Genomic DNA, 21,907 nt, shown 5'->3' on the forward strand with positions numbered 1-21,907 from the left:
GACCACCACACTGGTTATATGCCTATGTTCTATCGCTTTTTTTTTCTTTTTTTTTTTTTTGTGCAATTACATTGAGGAATAGTCTATTGGTATCATTGGAGTTGAACACAAAGTAGAAAACAGGGGTGCTGACCGCTACATTCTACTAGGATGTCGGTGACGACCGCTAGCCCTATGCTACGTGACTAGGGATTGATTCAAAGAGAAAAGAAATCTTCAGGAAAGGAAAAAAAAAACCTAAAGTTTGCAACACACATTATTAATGACACTGGAGGAGTGACATTGCTTTGTAGGGATTTCTCCAGAGTGCTCAGGAAGAGAAGCTGTGCCCTCTGCTGGCAGGGGCTTCCTTCAGCCTGGCCACTCCCCTCCATCAGCCCTGACACGTGAGCCAGAACTGGGTTTGGCCAACCCCATACCAACCCCCAAATATCACCCTCCTCAGGCCACGGCCTGACCTTCTAGAGGGCTGCTGACCCTTTAGAGTTCTGGAAAAATCCCTAATTCTTATGTTCCATAATTAAAAATCTATTGGATTTCCACATCAGGTGTCCCCGACAGCAAATTCTTAAATGTCACTTGCCGCCATATGAAAATAATCTTTGAGAAGTTCATAGATAAAGTTCTTCAAAAACTGGGGCCCCCCCCCAACTTCCAGGAATCTTCTGTCGCTCTCTTCTTCTCCTTTCCAGTTTGGTGCAGAATGGGTTCGTGAGCTGTGTTTTTTGTTTACCGGCGTTTTCTTTTTTTTTCCTTTTTCTTTTTTAAAATAAAAAGCATAGATTTCCCCCTCCTCAATCCCTTCTTTTTTAAAATGTCTTCTCTGCTCTAAGGTCCCCCCACCTCCTGGTTCAAGTTTTCTTGGTGTCCGTCCCTGCCCCCTGCTCCCTGCCCACCCTGCCCCATTGCATTGTTTGTGTGCCGCATCTTCAGTATAAAAAGCTCGGCTCCCACCTCACCCCTCCACCCTCCTCCCTGCTGCCCCTCCTCCCTCCCCTCCCCTCCCCTTCCAGTGTTTATATGTAAGGGTACTGGTTGACCTTGGCGGGGCTCAGTGGGTATCCAGTGTAGACGGTGGAGGCTGGAGAGGCGCTGATGTAGGTCTGGTGGGCAAACTGGGCTGGATACTGACTCGGGTGGATGGTGGGTGAGGGCAGGACCCGGGGGCCCATGCTCACGGGGACCTGGTGGACGATGCTGGCCGGGTAGGCAGTGTGCTGCACGGTGTGACGCGCTGAGCCTTGGGAGGCCACCAGGTGGGCCACGGTGCCGGTGGAGCCCAAGGCTGCGGGCGCCGTGTAGGTGTAGAGGTGGGGCTGGGCGGGGAGGTGGGCTGCTGCAGCAGCGGCGGCCAGGTGGGGGTGCACAGTGCCGTGGCTGGGGCTGTTGTGCGGGAAGGAGTACGGGGCCTGAGCCATCGTGGGAGTGATGTAGGCCTGCTGCCGGCGGTGGCTCCCGGCGCGCTCTGCGGTGATGTGCTGCTGAGCCTGGAGAAGGAGAAGCACCAGGAGAGGGCTGCATTGGGGGCCAGACACGTGGGAGGAGAGGAAAGGGAGGAAGAGGAGAGGTGAGGAAGGAGGGAGAAGGGTGAGGGAGGAGGGAGAGGAGGAGAAGAGAGAGAAGTAAGGAGGGGGAGGACAGTGAGGGGGGTAAGGGGTAGGAGGGAGGAGGGGGAGGAGGGAAAGAGAGAAGTGAGAAGGGGTAAGAGGAAGGTGGGGTTGGGGGTGGGGGGAGGAGGGCCAGGGGAGTGGGGAGGAGGGGGAGGAGGGGGAGGGGAGGAGAGGAGGAGGCCAGAAGCCACAGGAGTGAGGGAAGATGCCTCCCCTATAGGCTGGGAAAGCAACATTAGCCTGGACTGAAGAAGGAACCCTGTCCCGAGCCTCCAGCTGGATGACACACAGATTAAGCCAGTTTGAGGAGGTAACAGGATGTCTCCAAACGGCCTACTGCAGCTATGAAGTGTCAGAGGAGCCACTCTTTGAGTGACAACTGCTTTCTCCCTCACTGTGAGATCTTGTTCTCTAAAATCCTAGGCTCTTGGACACTTTGCTGTTTGAAGTTATATTGGTACAAATGAAAGAGCCCTCTCTTCCCAAGAACCAGAGTTGTGACGACACAGAGATGCGGCCTCAGTTTACCAAGTGCACCACTTCAGACGAGGGGTTTCTGAACATAAGCTCCCCACTGATGTCCCCGCTATGGCTTCTGAGGAAACAGGCCCCTGAGTCCACTCTGCAGTTCGGACCTGACGTAGACACTTTACACACAGGCCAGCTCTACCGAGGAGACTCTGCCTTCATTTATAATTCTACCGAAACGCCACCCACCTGCTCCAAATCCTCGCTTGCCCTGGGTTTGGGGTTCCCCGTGTGTGGCCTGGCCTCCCTCATCACAAAGACCCACTAGCCCAACTCTGTCAGCCTGCCAGTACTCTGCTAGCGTCCTGGTCTGATGGGGCCAGGACACAGTGTTTTACCCACAGTGGGAAGAACTCAGAGGTCCCAGGCCCTGTGAGCTGGGTGTGGGCCCACCTACAGCCGCCCGCTGGGAAGTGGAGGCATGGAGGGGCCTCGGTGATGTGTGTGGTTTGCAGGCCGCTGAGGCCAGGTCGGGCGGCACTCACCTGGCTGAGATTGAGAGGCTGCTGCTGCTGGAAATGCGGTCCTGGCCGCTGCTGCCGGTAGGCGATGGCTCCGGACGAGCTCCCTGAAGAGTGACCGCTGGTGGAGGTCACGTTGCTGGAGGACTTGGACTTGTAGGACGAGTGCTGACTGGCGTTGACTGTGTGGGAAAGAATAAGGGGTTACAGCTGGCTCAGAGGTCCCCCCGCTGCCCAGAAGACCCTGCCCCTAGGGGAAACAACGGTGGTCTCCTAGGAAGGAGTGTGTTCCCAAGACCAGCCAATCAAATTAGCCTCGTCTCCCCAGATCCAGCTAAGAGTCGGCTCTGACTCTGGACTGGCCACTGGGCTTTGGCTTGTCTCACTGATTGGGAGCAAGTGCCAGCTTGTTGGACTTTAGAATTCCTGTCTGGTGACACTGAAAAGCACAAGGAGGCGCTAACAGAGGAAAGGAGGAAAGGTCTCTCTCTGTAGCTCTTCGTGCCCCATCCAGGGCTGCAGTGGGGTTGTCTGCTGCGATCCAGAGACACAGTGACACATAAGCAGAGTATGGATAATGGGGCCTCAGAAAAAGAACCACACACGAACTGAGGAAAAAAATCACCCATGGCTGCAAGTGTAAAACGGGCAAGGCTGGGGTAGAGGATGCTAAGTATGAATGAGGCATACATCACAATGAGCAGGCCCTTGATGTAACTGTGTTGGATCAATTCTATTACAAATCCCAGGGTGATGAAATCAAAGTCAAAGAGGAGATGGCTGGGGCCGGTGAGAGAGAACACTGATTAATTGCTCAGGGAGAGAAACATGAAGAGCAAAAGTTTGGGAAACCAGAAACTTGGGGAGGAGATGGGAGACTGGGGTGCACACTGAAGCCCAAGAGAAACCTCCCTACCCTACAGGCAGCAGCTGTAGGAAACAGAGAACTGCCCCACTGGGGAGGGAAGCAGTGAGTCCTAACAGAGACCCCAATCTGACCGTGCATTGGCACTTGAGGGTCCTCCCATCCCACCCACTAAATTAGAACCCCATGGTGGGGGGTGCTTGGGGACCTGAATTAACAACACATGCCCCATGAGAGGAACCAGCCAGGCCCTGGTGTACGGAGCTGTGCAAAAGCCAAACCTGTAGAGGGCCTGAGTGGCTCAGTCGGTTAGGTGTCTGCCTTCAGCTCAGGTCATGATCTCAGGGTCCTGGAATCGAGGCTCCTGTTGGGCTCCCTGCTCAGCAGGGAGCCTCCCTCTCCCTCTCCCTCTTCCCCACTCCTGCACGCATTCTCTCTCTTTCAAATAAATAAATAAAATCTTAAAAAAAAAAAAAAAAAGCCAAACCCAGTTCAACTCTCAAAGGCCCTCCAAAGCCTGGAGGATGGGGAGGGGGTGGTGGCTTGGGGGATTCCTTGCCCGGTAAGAGCTGGAGAGCTGCGAATGCTGGCTAGCAGCAGAGCTTTGGTGTCTCCTCTTCACTCAGCCACGGTGCCACCTTGCTGGAGTCAGAGTCCTTGCTGTTCTATAGCAGGTCACAAACTGTGCTTGGGCCCTAGCTACGGATGCTGCCTCTCTGCTCCTAGTTCAGCTCTCTGGGCATTCTGTGGTAATTATTGTGAGGGAGAAAGCCTGAGCTCCAGGTATGCACAGCTTGAGTCTGGAAGTGAAGAGCTTAGAGGAGTTTTAGGTGAAATGGCGTGACAGAGCTGGGCACGTGCCTGCTACCACCATTGCGGGAACAGGGAATGGGGACTGGGTCAGAGCAGTGAACCCCCAAATAAGGGACGAGGTCCTGCAGGGGACCAAGACATTAAAAGAATCATTTCCTCCTGCTGAGATGAATAAAGTGACAAGTGTGCCAGAAGACAGGTGCTGAAGGTAAAGCTCCTGAGGTACGGCTTGCAGCCATGAGGGACATTACAGAACTCTGGTCAGTCTTGCCCAGCTGCCCTCAAAGATCCACCACCCTGGAAACAGTTCTAGTGGTCCTGTCTGTGCTAGGTGAGTGGGAGTGTGCTTCGGAGTATGGGTGGGCTGGGGAGCCAGATGCCTGTGAGGTCCAGCCACATGGTCTTGATCGAGTTAACCTCTGTACTTCCATTGTCACATCTGGGAAACTGGGAGAATAATGGTAACTACAAACAGGGTCGTCATGAGGTTTATGTCAATTAATGATTACGGATTGCCTAGTTATCTGTCACATGTTGAGCTCTTAAAAGCGTTACCTGTGTCAGCTATTGTTAACATCTTGATTATTGAGCTCTGTCTCCTGGCTAAAGGTGGTGCTCAAGGAACAGATGTCCACTCCAAGCTGAGGCAACCAAATCCTGTCTCCTGGAACTGGGAAACTGGGAGCCTGGGAATCTCTGGGTCAGGGTGAAGTGGTGCTCCAGAAAGCAGTGTGTGGCTTCTAGTGGTCTAGGTCCTGGGAATTCTGGGTCCTGCTCAGCCTGGGATGTGGTTGTTGAAATTTCCTTCAGCCTTCTTGATTCCTTCCAATGAATTATGTGTCTTAAGGCAGCACAGAGTTCATTCTGTTGCCTTCCAAAAGAACCTCAACTCACCTAAGGGACCCAAGAAGGTTATGTGAGCAATCCCCAAGGCTCCTTCCCAAGCTGAGAACCAAAGGAGGGGTGAGTTCTGGGAGAAAACTTGCCTGCACAGCATTTGTCCTGACTTGAACCCAGACAACACCTGGGAGCTCCAGTTGTGGTGGTGGGGGGTAGGAGGGGCTATGACCTGGTCACACCGGGACCTCTCTGGGCCAACTGGGCACTGAGATGCTGAGGAAGGCTGCTTTCCTGATGGTTCTGAGCCTTGGATGACTTTGTAATGAACGGTATATATTCGTGTTGAGAAACACCACAGGCTGGGGATGAGTAGGCACCAGCATGAAGTTCCTGCTTTTTACTTGTCACCAGAAGGACTGTGCAGCATGTCTTCACAGGGGAAAAGAAATCTCTCTTTACAGGGAAAGTTATACCACGGGGCTCCCCAGAGACAGCAGCACTGGCTGCTTTAGAATCAGTAGCCTTACCACAGAGAATGACCCCCCCCCCCTTTATTCTTTTCGGTCAGAAACATCCCTCCGAGACTCTCAGCTGTTCAGATATCACGCAGTTCTTGTGGAAAGGCAGTGGGGGTAAGCGCTCAGAGCCGCCCCCTGCCCACGAGCAGTGGGCTGATGATGGAAGTGGTTAATGTAACTTGAAAGGCGTGAAATGTGAGCTCCACAAAGCTGTCTTCTCCTGCCTTTGTGGTTTCCAGACACAAAACTGCTGTGATGCTGACAAAGCCAGCCGGTCCTCAGTCTCATCGCCTGTCTTCACTAGGGGTTGGATGAGGTGGTCTAAAAGTTTCAGTAATTCTCCTCAGAATTGTGTCACCTTCCACAGAATGGCACCAGGACCAAAGGCGGACAAAACTCCAAGCTGGAGGATTTCTAACATGTGGAAATCTGGCCACTCTCTCATGCTGATTTAAGAGGCCAAGAAAAATTTAGCACCAGCCACCCTTAAAAACAATTAATTTGTAGATGACCTCAAGAAGATCTGTCTTGAGCCAATTCTTATAAACCATTACCCATATTTTAAAGCGAATGTTACAGTTCCCCCAAGGTGTCTCAGAACAGGGGCATTCTCAATGGAACAAAACTCACGGACTTGTGCTGTAGGTCTCAATCTGTGATCTAAAATCCCTGAGGTCACACATTTTTGAAATTCAGAATTTCAGATTTTAGAAAGGTTCAATATATTAGGTTATGCCCCACAGAGTCTTGGGCACCACCCTGTAATCAAAGACAGGAAGGTTTCTGCTCCAAAACCCAGGGATATTTTACTAAGCGGCACAAATGACTATGAGGAAGAGACTGTGAACAGCTCCTTGCTAATCTGGGTTGGGCTTCACCACTAATGAGTTTGCTATAAACTTAAAATTTGTTTTTTGGAGAGGTTTTTTTAAACTTAAAAAAATATTTATTTATTTGAGAGAGAGAATATAGGAGTAAGGGGAGGGGCAGAGGGAAAAGCAGGCTGCCCACTAAGTAGGGAGCCCCAAGGGATCATGACCTGAACTGAAGGCAGATGCTTAAACTTAACCTACTGAGCCACCCAGGTGCCCTGGTTTTCGGAAGGCAGATGAAGAAGGACTATATATCCTCTTCCTGCTCAATAAAAGGGTCAGGCTTCCTACAACATGGTCTTGAGATGTTTACTGTTAATGAAGTAGGAGAGCCCTTCACACCAAGCTGTGTATGCATTGCAGGTTGCAATCTAATTTTTTTTTTTTAAGATTTTATTTTTTTAAGTAATCTCTACACCCAGCGTGGGGCTCGAACTCACAACTCTGAGTTCAAGAGTCATACAGTCTTCTAAGTGAGCCGGCCAGATGGCCCCTCAAGGGCTACAATGATAAGCCAGCACATGTAGGGCTTCTTGAGGACTCGAGGGTATTTGGTAATAAAGACTTAAAGGGTCAATTTCCATATTTTGAGTTAGCAAATGTTATCTTTTCCTCAACTGATTCACCAGCACTAACATCCATTGGTTTTCCTTTCCTACCTTCTCCCTCACATCCACGTGTCTCCCATTGCTTCTCTCTCTGGGAAGTTACTACGGTGTACTGCCTCCAGGTGTGAAAACCCTGACCAGCTCCTGAGGGACGGACAGTCCCTTTTTAGCAAAGTCAAGCCGTCTTTGGTAAGAAACACTGAAGACAGTCCAGTCTCATTTTATTCAGGCTACAGGCTCTTTGGAAACTCTCTACTCTATTCATCCATTCATGAAACAAAATTCAGAGGTGAGGTGGCTGTCAGAGGGAAGCCACTTCTGACAGGGGTGAATCAGTGTAGCCACCTGGCTGATGACAAGGAGTGGCTGCTTCTAAGGCAACAGGGCTGTGTCCCCCTGTATTGGGTAAGTTGAATCTGTAGCTCCGAGGTTTTGACAAACATATTTAATACTTCAACAGTGACACAACATATGACGGAAATGATATCCTTTACCATATCGAAACTTAAAAATGTGCGACATATATAGTTTGAAACAATTATTTCAGGGACAAATGAGTAGAAAAGTCTGAGGGCCACTGCTCTAAGGAGTCCTGTCTCCTGGGTGAACAACTTTGTTTGCCTTACAGATTCCTTTGGTTCTAGAGAGTGTTCTTCCTGCCAAGGTTTCTACTAAAACCCTTGCCTGGGTAGAGATAGAGGGTTCTGGAAAGAGATGTCCATGTGTCCCGCACTATGTGGACTGGCCTATGGTACTGGGCTGGAAAAGCCCCGAGAAAGACCCCATCCTGAATTCTGCTCTTCACTTTCACATCACTCTCAGTGGCAGAACCTGAATGGCCCATGCCCAGCGGGTCTTACATGGTGGTGACCACCCCAAGAAGGATCTAAGGTGACATAGACGGGGGTCCTTCCTGATGACTAGCTCCCTGAATCTAAACAAAATCTTTTTTGCCCGGTCATACCTCTTTCCTTCTAAAGAGTGCTATTGTGAAGGTGCTGCCTGCCTTGAATGGCCTGATGACAGTTCATGGCAGAAAAGCAGATGGCTTCTAGTTTATTCCCTAAATTCTTCCACTGGTGAGATACTACCAAAGCTGAGGGGAGCCACTAAGCTTATTTGGAAGGTTACGCTCTCAGCCTTTATTCTAGTCCAATTTTCAGGCCTTCGTGGGATAGAAGGGTTCCTTTTACTCAAGCAGCGTGTTAGGAGATAAGCACACTTGTCACTACGACCTGTCCTCCCAACAGCGAGCTCTGAGGGGATACCAAAGTGAGCCTATGTGTCACCCTCACCCGGCAGGACTCAGAGAAGGTTCTTCCCACACAGGAAGCTGCTCTACCACTAGGGCTTCTTCATGCTCAGTCGGTCAGGAGCAGCCTAAGCCAGGAGGGAGCTGGGTAGCTTTTATTTCATATTTATGCACCTAATCAGTGGGAGATCCACTGTAAAGGCAGCGAGGGATTAATTATAGAGTGAAAAAGTGAAAACACCGCTTCTACAAGGTGACATTAAACAGAACCCTACCCTGGCTGCTTGAGTGTAATCCTTTGGGTAAGGAGCTACAGTAACTGGGGCTCACTAGTTCTCCTACAACACGGCCGCTTGTTGGCAGAACCCAAAAACACCAGCCTGCAGACAGGTGCTCCTGGCCTGCCCCGGCCCCAAGTTACCTGGCACCAGGCTATCACATTCCACCAGCACTTCGCTGGCCTGGGTTTTCAGGGGGGGCACGATGATAGTTCGGGGGTTCCCAGTGCAGTGGTTCTCCAGGCTCCCCTTGGCGTCACAGGCGTTGCCGTGGTGCCCAGCGCGGTGCTGCACGGAGTAGGGGCTGGTGTTGCTGGAGGAGTCGGAGTACGGAGAGTCGTGGACTGTGACACAGCTGATGACGTTTTTTCTCTGCTTGGAGACAGTGCTGAAAACAGAAAGGGAGAAATCAGGATTGTGAGGCAGCTGTGAGGTGAGACACCAACCAGCATTCCAGAACCAGCCATGTGAGAAGCCCCTCGGTGCTCTGGGACACGTGTGTGTGTATGTGTGTGTGTGTGTGTGTGTAGGAACGTGACGTCTACTCTCCGGACTCTAATGTGGAGACTAGGGAAAACAAGTGTTGCCCATCCAACCAGCAGGGGGATGTGTGAAGACACGAGAAGGGCTGGAGCTGGGGCCCCGGCACTTCTGGAAACGGGAGAAGCTTCCAAATGGCCCTGGGTTCTCCCCCAGCAGGAGAACTGCAGGGGAGGTGCCTATAGCTCACAGCTGTGTGGCAGGACCTTCTGAGCCACCACAAGGGGACATCCTAGCATGTAGAGAAAGCCCAAGAAGACCTTGGCAACTTAAGGCCCCGGTTTGCAGAAGGACACCTCTGAGAGGAGAGCCATCGTCAGCTTAGGTTCAGGGCCTGGGAGATCCACTGAACTTGGGTGCGAGGGAGCGAAATGTCCAAGGGGAAGCAGGATGCAGAGAGAGGCGTGCATGAAGAGCGGGGTCTCAGGAGGCTGACCACACACAACACAGTTCAGAGACACTGGGAGAGAAAAACTGGGAGCTGGACACCACACCCTTTGCCACCTCTTTGCTAGGACGTCATGTGGAATGAGTGGGTGGTGCAGGCTGCCAGGACATCTGAGGGTCCTCTTCTCGAGGGGGAGGCCTGGCCCCTCTGCAGCCTCCCTAGAGCGGGAGCCAAGGATCAGGGAGGGGACAGCACGGTGTGTAGGTGAGGTCAGAAGGGCTCCCTTGGGGATGACGCCTACGAGAGTGTTGCTCAGCAGCTGTGGTTTTCCTCCTGTATCGGAAACTTTGTTCTATGCTGATAGGGAGGAACCAGCTTTGGATGGCTCCTGGCCAGCACATTTTCTTTCTTGAGATATTTATGTTGGTGTGGCTACTTTGGGAACCCATTCTGGCTGCCTCCAGGGCAGGTGGGTGGGATGATGGATAGGGAATTTGTTGCTTATTGTGAGGGTTTTAAAAAAAGATCTACATCTATTTTTATATATTGATCATCTATTTTTAAGAAATATTGATTGCCTAGGTAAGACAGGGTTAGTTTCCAAATAATTTGCTAAGAGAAGCAGCTGCTATTTATGGAGGGCCTAATGGAACCACCACCCCCACCTCCAGGTGTCTTGCCCAAGGTCACGTGGCCAGTCACAGGCCAGACTCTTTCCAAGATAGATCTCTGCCACCCTAAGGGCAGCAGAGAAGTGGGCAAACTCGAGAGCCCCAGGCAGCCGGGCAGAAGGTAAGTGGAAGTTCATCCAGGCTGCTAAAGGCTAGAGGGGCTGGGAGGTGAACCCACAGAAGGTCTGAGCCCCTGCTCCCTGAAGCCTGGCACTACTGACATCTAGGCTGAAATATTCTTCCAGTGGCTGCACATTTTGTCCTTCCCGGTTCAAGGTAGAAGAGTCCCTCCCTAACTGTGTCCGTGGGTCAGAACACAGGCCCTGCAGCAACTACTTCGCAGTTGCTGGTTGTATGGCCTTGGGCAGCTAGCTATGCAACCTCTGAGTGATTGTCTGTCTCATCGATCAAACGTGGATAATGACACTACCTACGTGTATAGGCTTATTTTGAGAAGTGAGAACATACAGGGAAGTGCTCTGAATAGTGTACATATGAAAGTTTGTGGCTATTATCACTGTTACTGGTTGTGCTACCTCATTTAACATGTGAAAACAGGATTGCAAAAATAGATCCAGGCAAAGGGGATTCTATCAAGGCATGGATTGGATGGAGAAGTTTTTAGTCTACGAATAAACCAGAAGATTGATATGAAAGAAATGAAAACTCATTAGTTAGATATCTTGGAGATCTGTGGTAGGTGCCACGGGGGATTCCTGTACAAAGAGCTATAATACATGCCTCTGCCCTGGAGGTGATTAAAATTTCAGTGGGGGACTGTATAAAAACATGACAAGTTAAATAGTAAAAGCTTTAAAATAATCGGTTAAAGAGAATAATGGATGTCACAAAGCCTTCTGTGATGAACTGTCAAATGAGTTGTACCGGTGACAATTGCTAGGAACTCAAAGGCAGATGAGGAATGAAGTGACTGCATATATTTACAGCTCTTCATATTAACTTCGATAAAACAGATACATTTTAATTAGTAAAGACCTATGCTTCCCACTTAAAACAGTTGGAATGCAAAAAATATATGCTTGTTTCTCAAAAAGCCACATAATTACCATATGACCCAGCAATGCCACTGGAGGTATTCATGCAGAGGAGGGGAAAGCAAGGACCCAATCAGATCCTTGTGTGCCGGTGTTCACAGCTACATCATGCATAAGAGTGTAAAGGTGGAATTAACATAGGTGTCCATCAACAGACAAATACGTAAGCAAAACGTGGTCTATCCACACAATGGAATTTTAGCCATAAAAACGAATAGAGTTCTGATATGTGCTACAGCATGGATATACCTTGAAAACGTGCTAAGTGAAAGAAGCCAGACACAAAAAGGACAAACACTGTGTGATTCCACTTACATAAGGTATCTAGAATAACCAACCTCCTAGAGAAGGTAGATTCAAGGTTACCAGGAGCTGGGGAGGGTGGGGCATGGGGAGTGATTACTTAATGGGTACAGAGTCCCTGTTTGGAGTGATGACAAACTTCTGGAAATAAGTGGTGATGGTTGTACATGCTGTGAGCGTACTTCATGTCACTGAAACGTATACTTGAGAATCAGAAAAGCAGATGGGATCTGTGGGGGGTGGAAGTGGGTGGGGGGCATGGAGATCTGGCATAAGAACTGGGACATGGGGCACAAGGAGAAAGTCCCTGAACCTGGAAAGTAGGGAGGAGGAGTCCAAGAGAAGCAAGAGGATGTGGAAAGCTGTGGCAGGAGGACGTGGGGCCGCTTTCTGGGGCGATGGGGCCGGATGACAGAACCGACCTCTCTGTGTATGGTCTGCTGTGTACTAAGATGCTACCGAGGGGGATCCCTGGGTGGTGCAGCGGTTTGGCGCCCGCCTTTGGCCCAGGGCACGATCCTGGAGACCCGGGATCGAATCCCACATTGGGCTCCTGGTGCATGGAGCCTGCTTCTCCCTCTGCCTATGTCTCTGCCTCTCTCTCTCTCTCTCTGTGTGACTATCACAAAAATTAAAAAAAAAAAAAAAGATGCTACCGAGGGCCCCTTCTCCCTCCATGCATACACCATCAAAGTGGTCCCAGGACCTGGGGAAAAGGCCCCGGAGGCCGTAACTCTGTATGGTGTCCAGTTCTGTAGGGGCTGCAGGGAGATGTGATGCCTGTCCTTCACTCTCGGCTTCCATCATAGGTCATAGCCAGGTCTGCATAATTAACCCACATACACAGTGGCTTAGCAGGTCATCTTACCAAACACAGGTGTGTTCTGCTGCAGGCACACAGTCTGTGGGTGGTGGATCCCACATGAAGAACAGAGGCTGGCTTCCAACCCCAGTCCTGGGAGCTGGTGTTCTGGTCCTGGCTCTACTATCCATTCACTGGTGTGACCCTGGCCAGTGGCCTAGATATTAGTGTGACCCTAAACGTCCCTCCACTTCCAACCTGCTCTGACATCCATTGGGGAAGAGTGGCATGAAAGGATCCACTGCGAGGGTCCCCTAAAGACTCACTATTAAAGACATTTAAAATAAGATTTGGTTTACTCCTAATTTGGAGAGGAAATAGATGTCTATAGTAAGTGTGCCTTACATGTAGACCCAGACCTGGCCAGTTCCTGCTGGCCAGATCTTCCTTGTGTTCCAAGTTGTTTCGAAAATGAGCAAATTAAACAGACACACGGACACATAGCCAAGCTGTAATAAAATTCAAATTTGGAAATTGTGGAGAAGCTTTAGCTCAGTAGGAGTAAGAATTTAAACACACAATGGGGCCGCTTCATGAACCAGTGAGCTTCTTGTCACCAAAGGATGGCTTGTTGGCAAGAATCTTTCAAGAGTTGATAGTTTAGTTTGGATGACCTGTGAGAATTTAGGGCCATCTCCTGCTGGAAACCCAACAGGTAGTGAGCCTTTCTACAGAGGCTGAGGATCCTGCATGTCAGTATCTTAATATCTATCAACGAGTGTGGGATAAAATCTCTATAAAACAGCTCATGGGTCCCATTTCTTTGTTTTCAGAGCTCATTATACCTAATGAGCAAATAGGTATAACACAGTCCAGGGCTAATTTACCTACCTCTTTGGATTTGCCCGTGACAGGCTTGGAAAAGGTCAATTAATCTGATAGCTCTGTTTTTAATCTCTTCTGCTGTTAAAAACATCTCTGTGCTCTACCCGAATATACTATGCAGATTCGAGAACAAATGGGAAGCTGTTAAATAAGTCACTTTGAAAATGAGCATACATTTGACATTACCGCTATGGGTTCTTTAGGCTCATATGTACTGATTCTACTGGGATTCATTCCACTACAGTGTCTAATTATTATTGATAGTTTATCAATCTCATTAATAATTGGTTAATGGAACTGAGAGAGAGGAGCAGAATGAGAAATATTTCCTCAAGTGTCCTCGGCCAGAACATCACTTCTGAATAAAGAACAAAGCTTCCAGAGTTCACAAATTGCTTTGTGTTGTCATGGCGATAGCTGATTTTCATCATTTTAAAATGATGGAAAGAAATAAGGAGCTTGGAAGTAGAGAAATCAGCCCCAGTGGAGGAAGCCCTGCCGGAGCAGCGGACACAAGCCTGTGACTCCTGCCCTGTGGGGCCCTACCTGGAACGTGTCACTGATTTCTAGTTGTCAATCTCAGTCAGCTCCAACCTTCGAGACCAGGGTCAAAACTCATCTCCACCAATAAACTTTACATGACTTACTTCACTGCCCTGATTTCCAGTCAATGCTGTGAATGAGAAACACCACTCTTCTCTTACTGCAAACACTGATTAATAACCGCAGGTAACATTTGTTGGATGTACGACTACTGGTCGAAGGGCTCTGCACTGTCCCCCTGCTCCCCACTGCAAAACTGTAAAGAGTGTGGTAATATACTGACTGCATGAGTACTTAACTGGAGATCTACCCTCTTAACAAAATTTTCAGCATACAATACAGTGCTGTTGACTAGGGTCTAAGTATTGCCTAATTCAAGCAGATGGCAAGGGAGATCCCTCTGCTTGATTCTATGAACTTAACTATTTTAGAAGCCTCTTGTTAAGAGGTTTTTTTTTGCATATTGCAGAATTTCCCTCTTTTTTTTAAGGCTGACTAGAATTCCACCGTGTGTACATGCTGCATTTTCTTTACCCATTTGTCTGTGCACTCCTTTGATGGACACGTAGGTTGTTTCCACATCTTGGCTATTGTGAATAATGCTGTGATGAACATGGATGTATAGTTATAGCCTCGAGGTCCTGATTTTGCTCTTTTGGATAAATTCTCAGAAGTGAATTGCTGGATCAATGGTAGCTCTATATTTAATTTTTCTGAGGAAACTCCATACTGTTTCCCAGAGTAGCTGCACCAGTTTGCATTCCCTTTCCACCAAGAGTGTGCAAGGACTTGAACCTCCCTGTATTCTCATCCACACCTTCTTTTGTTCTTTTGCTAACAGCCATTCTGACAGGTGTAAGGGGATATTGTGGTTTTGATTTGTGTTTCCCCGATCATTAGTGATGCTGAACATTTTTTCATATAGCTGTTGGCCACTTAGAGTCTTCTTTTAAGAAATATCTATTTAGGTCCCTAGCCCACTTTGTAGTCAGGTTATTAGGTTTTTTGCTGTTAAATTAACCTGGGCTTGCACTCACTTAGTCACTATGCCATACTTTATCTTTTATCCTCCCCCCTCCTACTCACAAGCACTGAAAATGTATATCAACTGTGCTCCTCCTCTGGTCCCGATGACAGTGGTCTTTTCTAAGCATGGGGCATGGGGCTGTTCGCAGGGGCAGCTATCTCAGCTGATGGAGATGAGAGCTGCTGACCCAGCCACCTTCAAGGGGATGTGTATGGCTTGCTGTCCTGTTCCCATCCCCCTCCACCCAATTAGAGATACGTGGCTGAGTGCACTTAACTTTGTGAGCAGAGGGGCCAGAAGCCAATGTCTCCAGGCCAATGTGCTCCTTCCCATGTATCACACAGCTCTCAATTTAGAGTCATTAGGGAGAAAAAAAAAATCTACAATTTAAATTTGGTGCATATATTCAAGTTATATTATCCACACATTGATATCTATGTGTATGCCTCTCTCAATGCACGTGCACACATGTACATATCACTGGGAAGATTATCGCACATGACCATCTTCTAGAGAAATCAGAAGCAAGGAGTGGAAGGAGCCATGGGCCCAGTCCCCTACACACAGCAGGAGTAGGTATTCAATGTCCTTCCACTTCCTTCAGTGATCTGGCTACTGAGCATGGCTCTGACCTGTGGTAGCTAGCCATTTGCCCTCTGCCTCCTCCCCCTGCCCTAGGGAAGTTGCGACGTGTCAGTGAGGGCTCTGTAATGTGCTGAAGTGTCAGGACAGGCTGCTGGGGATAGTCAGGTGTGGTGTTGCTTCTTCAAAATGCAGCCCTTTCGTAAAATGCGGCCCTTAACCACACTACTCAACCCGCAGGGGTGTTTTGAAGGAACAAGAGGAGGTGAAGAGGATGCAGTGAAGTCCACTTTGACAAAACATCCTCCCATCTCCTGAGAGGAGTCAGATGATTGAACTCTCTCCTTCAACCTTGGGATATCTGACAAGTCAACACTGCAAAATGACAAAGCCTTCAAGTGGTACTGTGTGTTGGGTTCCTGTTTCTTCACTCCAGCTTATGAAGCAGGAGGAGGAGGAAAGGAGTGATACAGTGGGTTGCAGGTGGCCATGGACACGGGGTCCGCTTTGAGTTGACTCTGCCTGTGTAATAATAAATGAGTGTGTGTGTTGCTCTCTGTTAAGCAGATGTTAGTTTTCCAGGCCAAAGTCTTTTGTGGAGCAGTTTATCAGTTTTCCGACTGTGCCTTTTAAATAGAGTAATTGCTCTAGATGTTCAATTTAGTATAAAGAACAACATTTTGGGTCAACTAGTTTTTGTAAAACCATTTTAAGAATGATCCCTCTTCAAAATACTGGGGGAAAAAAATACTGGGGGATGTGAATGCATCAACTTTCTTCAAGTTTTTGTCTTGGTAACATTGGTTGTCGTACTCTGGAGCTGCTGCTCACACACACAAAGTGATGCTGAAAGGAACAGTGCCCCGAAGACCACAGGAAAAGAAAACCTGGCTACCAGAAATATCCAGATAATTAAATGAATGAACAAATGAGCGAATAAGGAGACTGGACGAAACAGTTTCTAGTTGATTGGCTGAAGTGAGCCACTTTAGCGACACACTTTAAAAATTACCCTCATGACCGGAGGTTGTGTGGTACGGCCTTGAAAGGACAGTTTCAGACCAAGGCAAGGTTAGCAGAGGGTCTGAATAAGACACGCACCAATAAACTTTGTCCACAGAGATTTCAAGGGAGAGAAGATGGCTTATTCAGCACATATAGACACTCGGATGCTCCTCTCATCAAAATCATTTATAAATATTTAAAATCAGACTGGTTCTACTACTTCATCCTGGGGGACCCAGAAAAATACCAGTTTGGGTTTTCCATCTTTAGAAGAATTCTCTAACCATAGCCACAGGGTCCCCTATTCCAACAGCAACTCACTGAGAAAAAGCAGGTTGCTGGGCTGTGTTGGCCTCCTCATTTTAAAATACTTTCTCGAAGAATCAGAAGAGCTGACCTCTGCCCTTCTTGCTGCTAGAGCTTCGGCACTCTGACCAACGCATGGCACCTGGTCAGGACTCGTGAACATACTGTGGATTCCCCACAGCCTTGGCCTGGTGCCCTGCACACAGTGGGCGTGACCGTGGGGGAACATGGAGGTGGTTGGAGGAGGGGGCAGGCCACAGTTTACATCTGTCGAATTAATGACTGAAGAGAAATCAGTTGTTTTTGCTAATAATCGAGACTGCTGTGTTTTCAACAGCATGGGAGCGGATTCCCGATTCTCCTATTTAGAACCTTCATCAATTAGGGCGAGTCACTCACTTTTCCTGGGTCTTAGCTTCCTCACCTATCAAATGGGAGTGGAACCACTTGCCTTGTACATCCCATCAAATGATGCATGGGACAGTGCAAATGAGAACACTTAGTGTTCTAAAGGGGAGGGGTCCCCTTTCATCTGCTCTCTCCCAGCCTGGCCTCTCTTGCTTTGGGGTCTTCCTCGTAAGTAGGAACTGCTGACCATCCTTCTGCTCTGGCAACTAACAGTGCCAAGTATTGGGGGTCAGGAGAAATAATTTTGCTTTGGCATTCGTCTAAAAATTCTAGGCACTGTCATCTGGTCCCAGAGATTTAGTGACACCCTCAATCAGGTCTAACATTGTGAGGATGCCATAATTTATCTCACGCTGGCTCTAAAAGATATTGGCGCGCAGGCACTGCTATGTGATGCCACGATCACTATCCCTGTAGTGTCATCGGCCCCTTCACTCTTGACTTGCTGTGCTGAGGCTGCGTCATGTTAGGGCAAACAGCATTTTCGACAGAGTCAGGGTGCTAGTCCTGAGGTGAAGAGCAAATAGGAAATGAGGTTGGGAACACAGCAGATCAGAATCAAGATGGTCACAGTGCAGGAGAAATCAGGTTTGGGACAAGCAGGGAAGTCTTGCTTGTTCAAATGGCAACACTGACAGGCTAGAAAAGCTTCCAGCTGGATGGGGGTCCAGCGGCTCCCCGATAGGCTGCACTTGGGGGTACATCCTTGTTTTCCCAGGATGGATGCTTTCCTGTGAGCTTCTCAGTATCTCCTGAAGCTGACCATCTGCACTGAAGGGGAGACCCTCAGATCCTCTTTCTATTCTGGAATCCCTGTCAGCCTTGCCTCCCACTCTCACTTTGATCAGCTGCCCATCTGTGCTCCTGGTCCTACCAGCCTACCTCTGAGGCTCCAGCTCCACCACCTGCCTCACTGGAATCAGCAGTTTCACCCCCTTGCTTACTTATCCACACCCTTTGGCCCTTTGACCTTAGAAAATCCCTTTTTCCCTTCTCTTTCCTTAAGCTACTTTCCCTTTGAAAATCCACAGTACTCTGCTAGTTATTACGGGGCTGATATTCCATTTTGGGTGATGATTTGTATGTGTTGTATCTCACTTACTACCCTGCAAACCTCCCGAGGACGGAGACTGTCTACCTTATTTATGTAACACTTGCATTCCTAGCATCCTATCTCACACTCACAGGTCCAGTAAATATTTACTGTGTTGAATTTTATAATTCTGATTTTTAAGAACAAGCAATTATATTTCCTCCCTGTTTTTCTCTCCAAAATGTAGTCACGATAACATGATCACATTATACAGTGGTTTCTCTACAAATAAAACAGCTACGGGGTTCTGTTTTATCCTGCTCAGACTCAAATACGCTTTCCTGTCTTCTTGTATCTTAAAACATTTTTTAAGGCAACAGTCATTCGATCTCTCCAGAAAACGTGACCATCTCTTTCTGTGAGTTTCCCGTCACAACCAGACAGCTGGAGCCCTTCATGATTACTCTCTGGCTTCAATTTACAGTTCTCCTGTTCGGTGTAACATCTCAGGTGGGCCTCTGCATTTTTCATCTTATGAAGCTTGGTCCTCAGCAGCCCGTGTCACTACTGGTGGTGGTTCCTCAATGTGCACCTGCCCCTTGACTTGCTCCCTGCCCTCCCCTGCTGCTAAGAATTTCAGTTTGGTTTCTCTCTGGGGCTGTGGGGATGGCCGCAGAAAGAGTGTGTGTTCGGCCCTGGCAGCCGTGTGCCTGGTGGAGAGATCACTCTCTCATCCTCTTTCTTCTTCCTCAGACACAGTATTCAGTTCTCTTCTGAGCACATATGTTGAGGTTCTGTGTCAATTCAAATCTCATACTTAAAAAATGCTAGGGCCAATCTAGTTGATTGTCAGATTTTTAAATTGCTTTTTCTTTTCCACAGCTGTAGCAAAGGGCTGTGTGGGGCTGCCCGGCCTGTTTTATGGCTAGTGCTACAAACATGTGGACCGGCTGCTCTGGGCTTAGAGAAGCCTTTCTCTTTGGGATGGGACCACCCGAGCCCACAATATTCCTGGGCTGGGGAGCATGGCATGATGGTGAGGACGGAGTATTCACTCAACATCGGGTTGTTATCAAAAAAAGGAAACGGAGATGCCAGTCCCAGCACAGGTAGGTGGGGAGTGAGGAACTGTGTCTGGTGTCCCCAGTGCCATGGCCCCTCTGGCATGAATGATGGCAGGACCAGAAGGGCTCTAAAACATCCTCTTCTGAGATGCACTGAGGACCAGGGCTGAGACATCAAACAAGGACAAGGGACACTGGAATGAGACATATACTAGTTCTCTCATGGAAAATAAGCAAAATACTGAGTTCAATAAAGATGGGGAGGGGATAGCCCAGGCAGGAATAGCTATAGGGAAAGTGTTTTAATTAGCCTATCTGTACATTGAGTAATGATTTCAAGTGTGAGAATTTATTATTTAATCAAGAAGATTTGTGATTACTAATTAGTGACATTGTATCCAATCAGGAATTAATCATTGAGGCCTAATTGTGAATGGTAATGCTATGCCTAGTCGTGGTCTGTGTGCAGGCCGCTAGTGCTGGGCTCAGCAGTGGTGGGCCTCCCCCACCTTCCCTGACTCTTGGTCCCAGTCAGAGAGGCCAGCAGGCTGGAGATGGGGTTCTGAGGCTTTGGGATCTACAAGGGTCCCTCGGGGTGCAGAAGGCCAGGGGACTGACTGTTCCAGAAGGGCATGGTCCAGGGGCTCATCAGGCAGCCCAAGTACAAACCGCACTCTATTCAGGTCTGGCTGGGAAATGCAGGACAACAGGCTTTGGTGCCAGGGTTAATAGTCTTGCAAATACAATAAATATTCCTTTCCTCTTCCCAGGAAGCATACACAGCATAAAATGAGTTCTTGCTACTTTGGAATAGACAGTAATGCTCTCTGAGTGAAGAGCCAACTGGCAGTTTGAAAGATTGGGTTAATCAGACACAGAGAAATTTCTGATTAATTGGACAATTATTTCAAATTCTGAGAGCCAAGGCAATGCTAGAGAAATATCCTGACCAACTGGGAAAAAATTCAACAGCCCAGGGCAGAGATTTTTAAGCTTACAGGAGTTGAGATACATTGGCACTGCATACAACTGGTCTCAAGTCCCCCAAATGTATAGAGACTATAAGTGTTTTTCAAAACCAAAGTGATTCAAAATTATTTCGGCATTGAACAATTACGGAAATCGGTCTGACATTCTCTTGAAATCACTCTAGGACTCTAGGACATGGCAAAACCAAAAAGTAGAGGCCAGGAGAGAGGGAGAGAGATCATCGTGTCCAGGTCCATGGCACACTGCGTGTGTGAGCCAGCGGCACACAGTGCGCCCCCCTGTCCTGCCCCTTCCTGCAGTCTCAAGGTGGCACGGCCTCACCTGGTGGGGGCATGCTTCTGTTCCTCCTCCTCGTCCGTGTCGCTGCTGATGGTGATGACGCTGACCGTGGGGCTGGGGGTGTCAGGAATGACAATTGTCTGCCGCTGCCTCTCCCTGGTGGTGCTGGAGGCCCCGTCGCCCCACCCGCACGTGACTGAGGAGCTGCAGGCCGGGCTGCTGTGCACCAGGGCGCAGCGGGGAGGTGTGTTCTCCTTGACGCGCTTGGACCGCTGAGGGGAGCTGATGGCCTGTGAGGAGGACACCTCACAGGTGGAGACGTTTCTGTAACGACACAGGCACACACGCTCGTGGAGGCCCGCACCTCCTCCCAAGGAGCCCAACTGTCTAGAAACACCAGCTTTGCCAAATCTCCATTAAAAAGTTAGAAGTTCAGGGGGTGCCTGGTGGGGGGGGCTTGGTAGGTTCAGCGTCTACCTTTGGCTCAGGTCATGATCCTGGGGAACTGGGATGCAGCCCTGCTTTGGGCTCTCTGCTTGGGGGGCGGGGGGGGGGTCTGCTTCTCCCTCTCCCTTTGCCCCTCCACCTGCTTGTGCGCTTTCTCTCTTGCGCTGTCTCTCAAATAAATAAAATCTTAAAAAAAGTTAGAAGTTCAGAACATTCAGATGTTTTCTGTAACTGCCTCTTGAGCTCTTTCTTTCAGCTACTTGCTACACAGATGGAGACAGCGACCTGGCTTCCCCTGGCCTCAGGTCTATGCCATGTGCCTATTCCCAGCAGGAGAAAGGGAGCAGCCAGGGGTCTCGGGAGAGAGAGAGGACGTGTATCCAGGATTGGGCTGTGGGAGCAGGTGCAGTGCACAGGGTCTCAGGGTTGCCGGCCCCCCGCCCCCCACTCTCAGGGTCAAGGTCTGACTTCCTGAGCTCTGTCCTGTCATTCTCCAAAAGTACATGGGTCTTGTTTTGAAGGGACTTGAAAGAAGGAAGTGTTATTTGCCACATAAAGCTTTGGTTTCCTTGCTGATGGCTGTTCTGCCACTTATGAAACTACAACACTCATGTCTTTGACATCTGAGCCTCATAGGAAGTTTACCAGTCTGTCTGAACTGTAACGGGAAAAGTGGGCAAAATGCAAGAGGAAAAGGCGTAAACAGGGAACTTTTAATCTTGATTTTGATCGACTCGAGACCCCTTATCAAATTAGTAAACGTAGTTTCTGGTAACTTAAGGGAAAAAAATACCTACCTTTATCCCTCCCCACCAACTCTTGCTGACCTTGGTTGTATCTGTACCGTGAGAGCCCAACAAAACTTTTAAGACTCTTATGTGTCCTTGGAGATTCTAGCACTTTCTAGCTAAAAGGAAAGCAGGAAGATGAGAAT

General features: G+C 48.8%; 1 protein-coding gene across 9 annotated transcripts in view; it reads right to left on the reverse strand.

Moving 5' to 3' along the window:
* The window catches only part of HIPK2 (homeodomain interacting protein kinase 2), a 192,476-nt gene that overhangs the window by 14,114 nt on the left and 156,455 nt on the right, over positions 1–21,907 (reverse strand). For 5 of the 9 annotated variants that reach the window (XR_005987280.1, XM_041751674.1, XM_041751673.1 and 2 more), the window contains 4 exons: positions 20,569–20,850; positions 8,789–9,033; positions 2,624–2,781; positions 1,041–1,487 (listed from right to left, as the gene is read on the reverse strand). Coding sequence is in view for 8 of the 9 variants with exons in the window: in XM_041751674.1 (XP_041607608.1) it covers positions 1,041–1,487; positions 2,624–2,781; positions 8,789–9,033; positions 20,569–20,850 (1,132 nt within the window). In the remaining variant the exon portion in view is untranslated. Of the gene's footprint in view, positions 1–71; positions 1,488–2,623; positions 2,782–8,788; positions 9,034–20,568; positions 20,851–21,907 lie in introns of those variants that run through there. The other 4 variants (XM_041751676.1, XM_041751675.1, XM_041751678.1 and 1 more) reach the window with 2 other exon arrangements.

Source organism: Vulpes lagopus, chromosome 4 (genome assembly GCF_018345385.1).
Source record: "Vulpes lagopus strain Blue_001 chromosome 4, ASM1834538v1, whole genome shotgun sequence".
Classification (NCBI taxonomy): Eukaryota; Metazoa; Chordata; class Mammalia; order Carnivora; family Canidae; genus Vulpes; species Vulpes lagopus.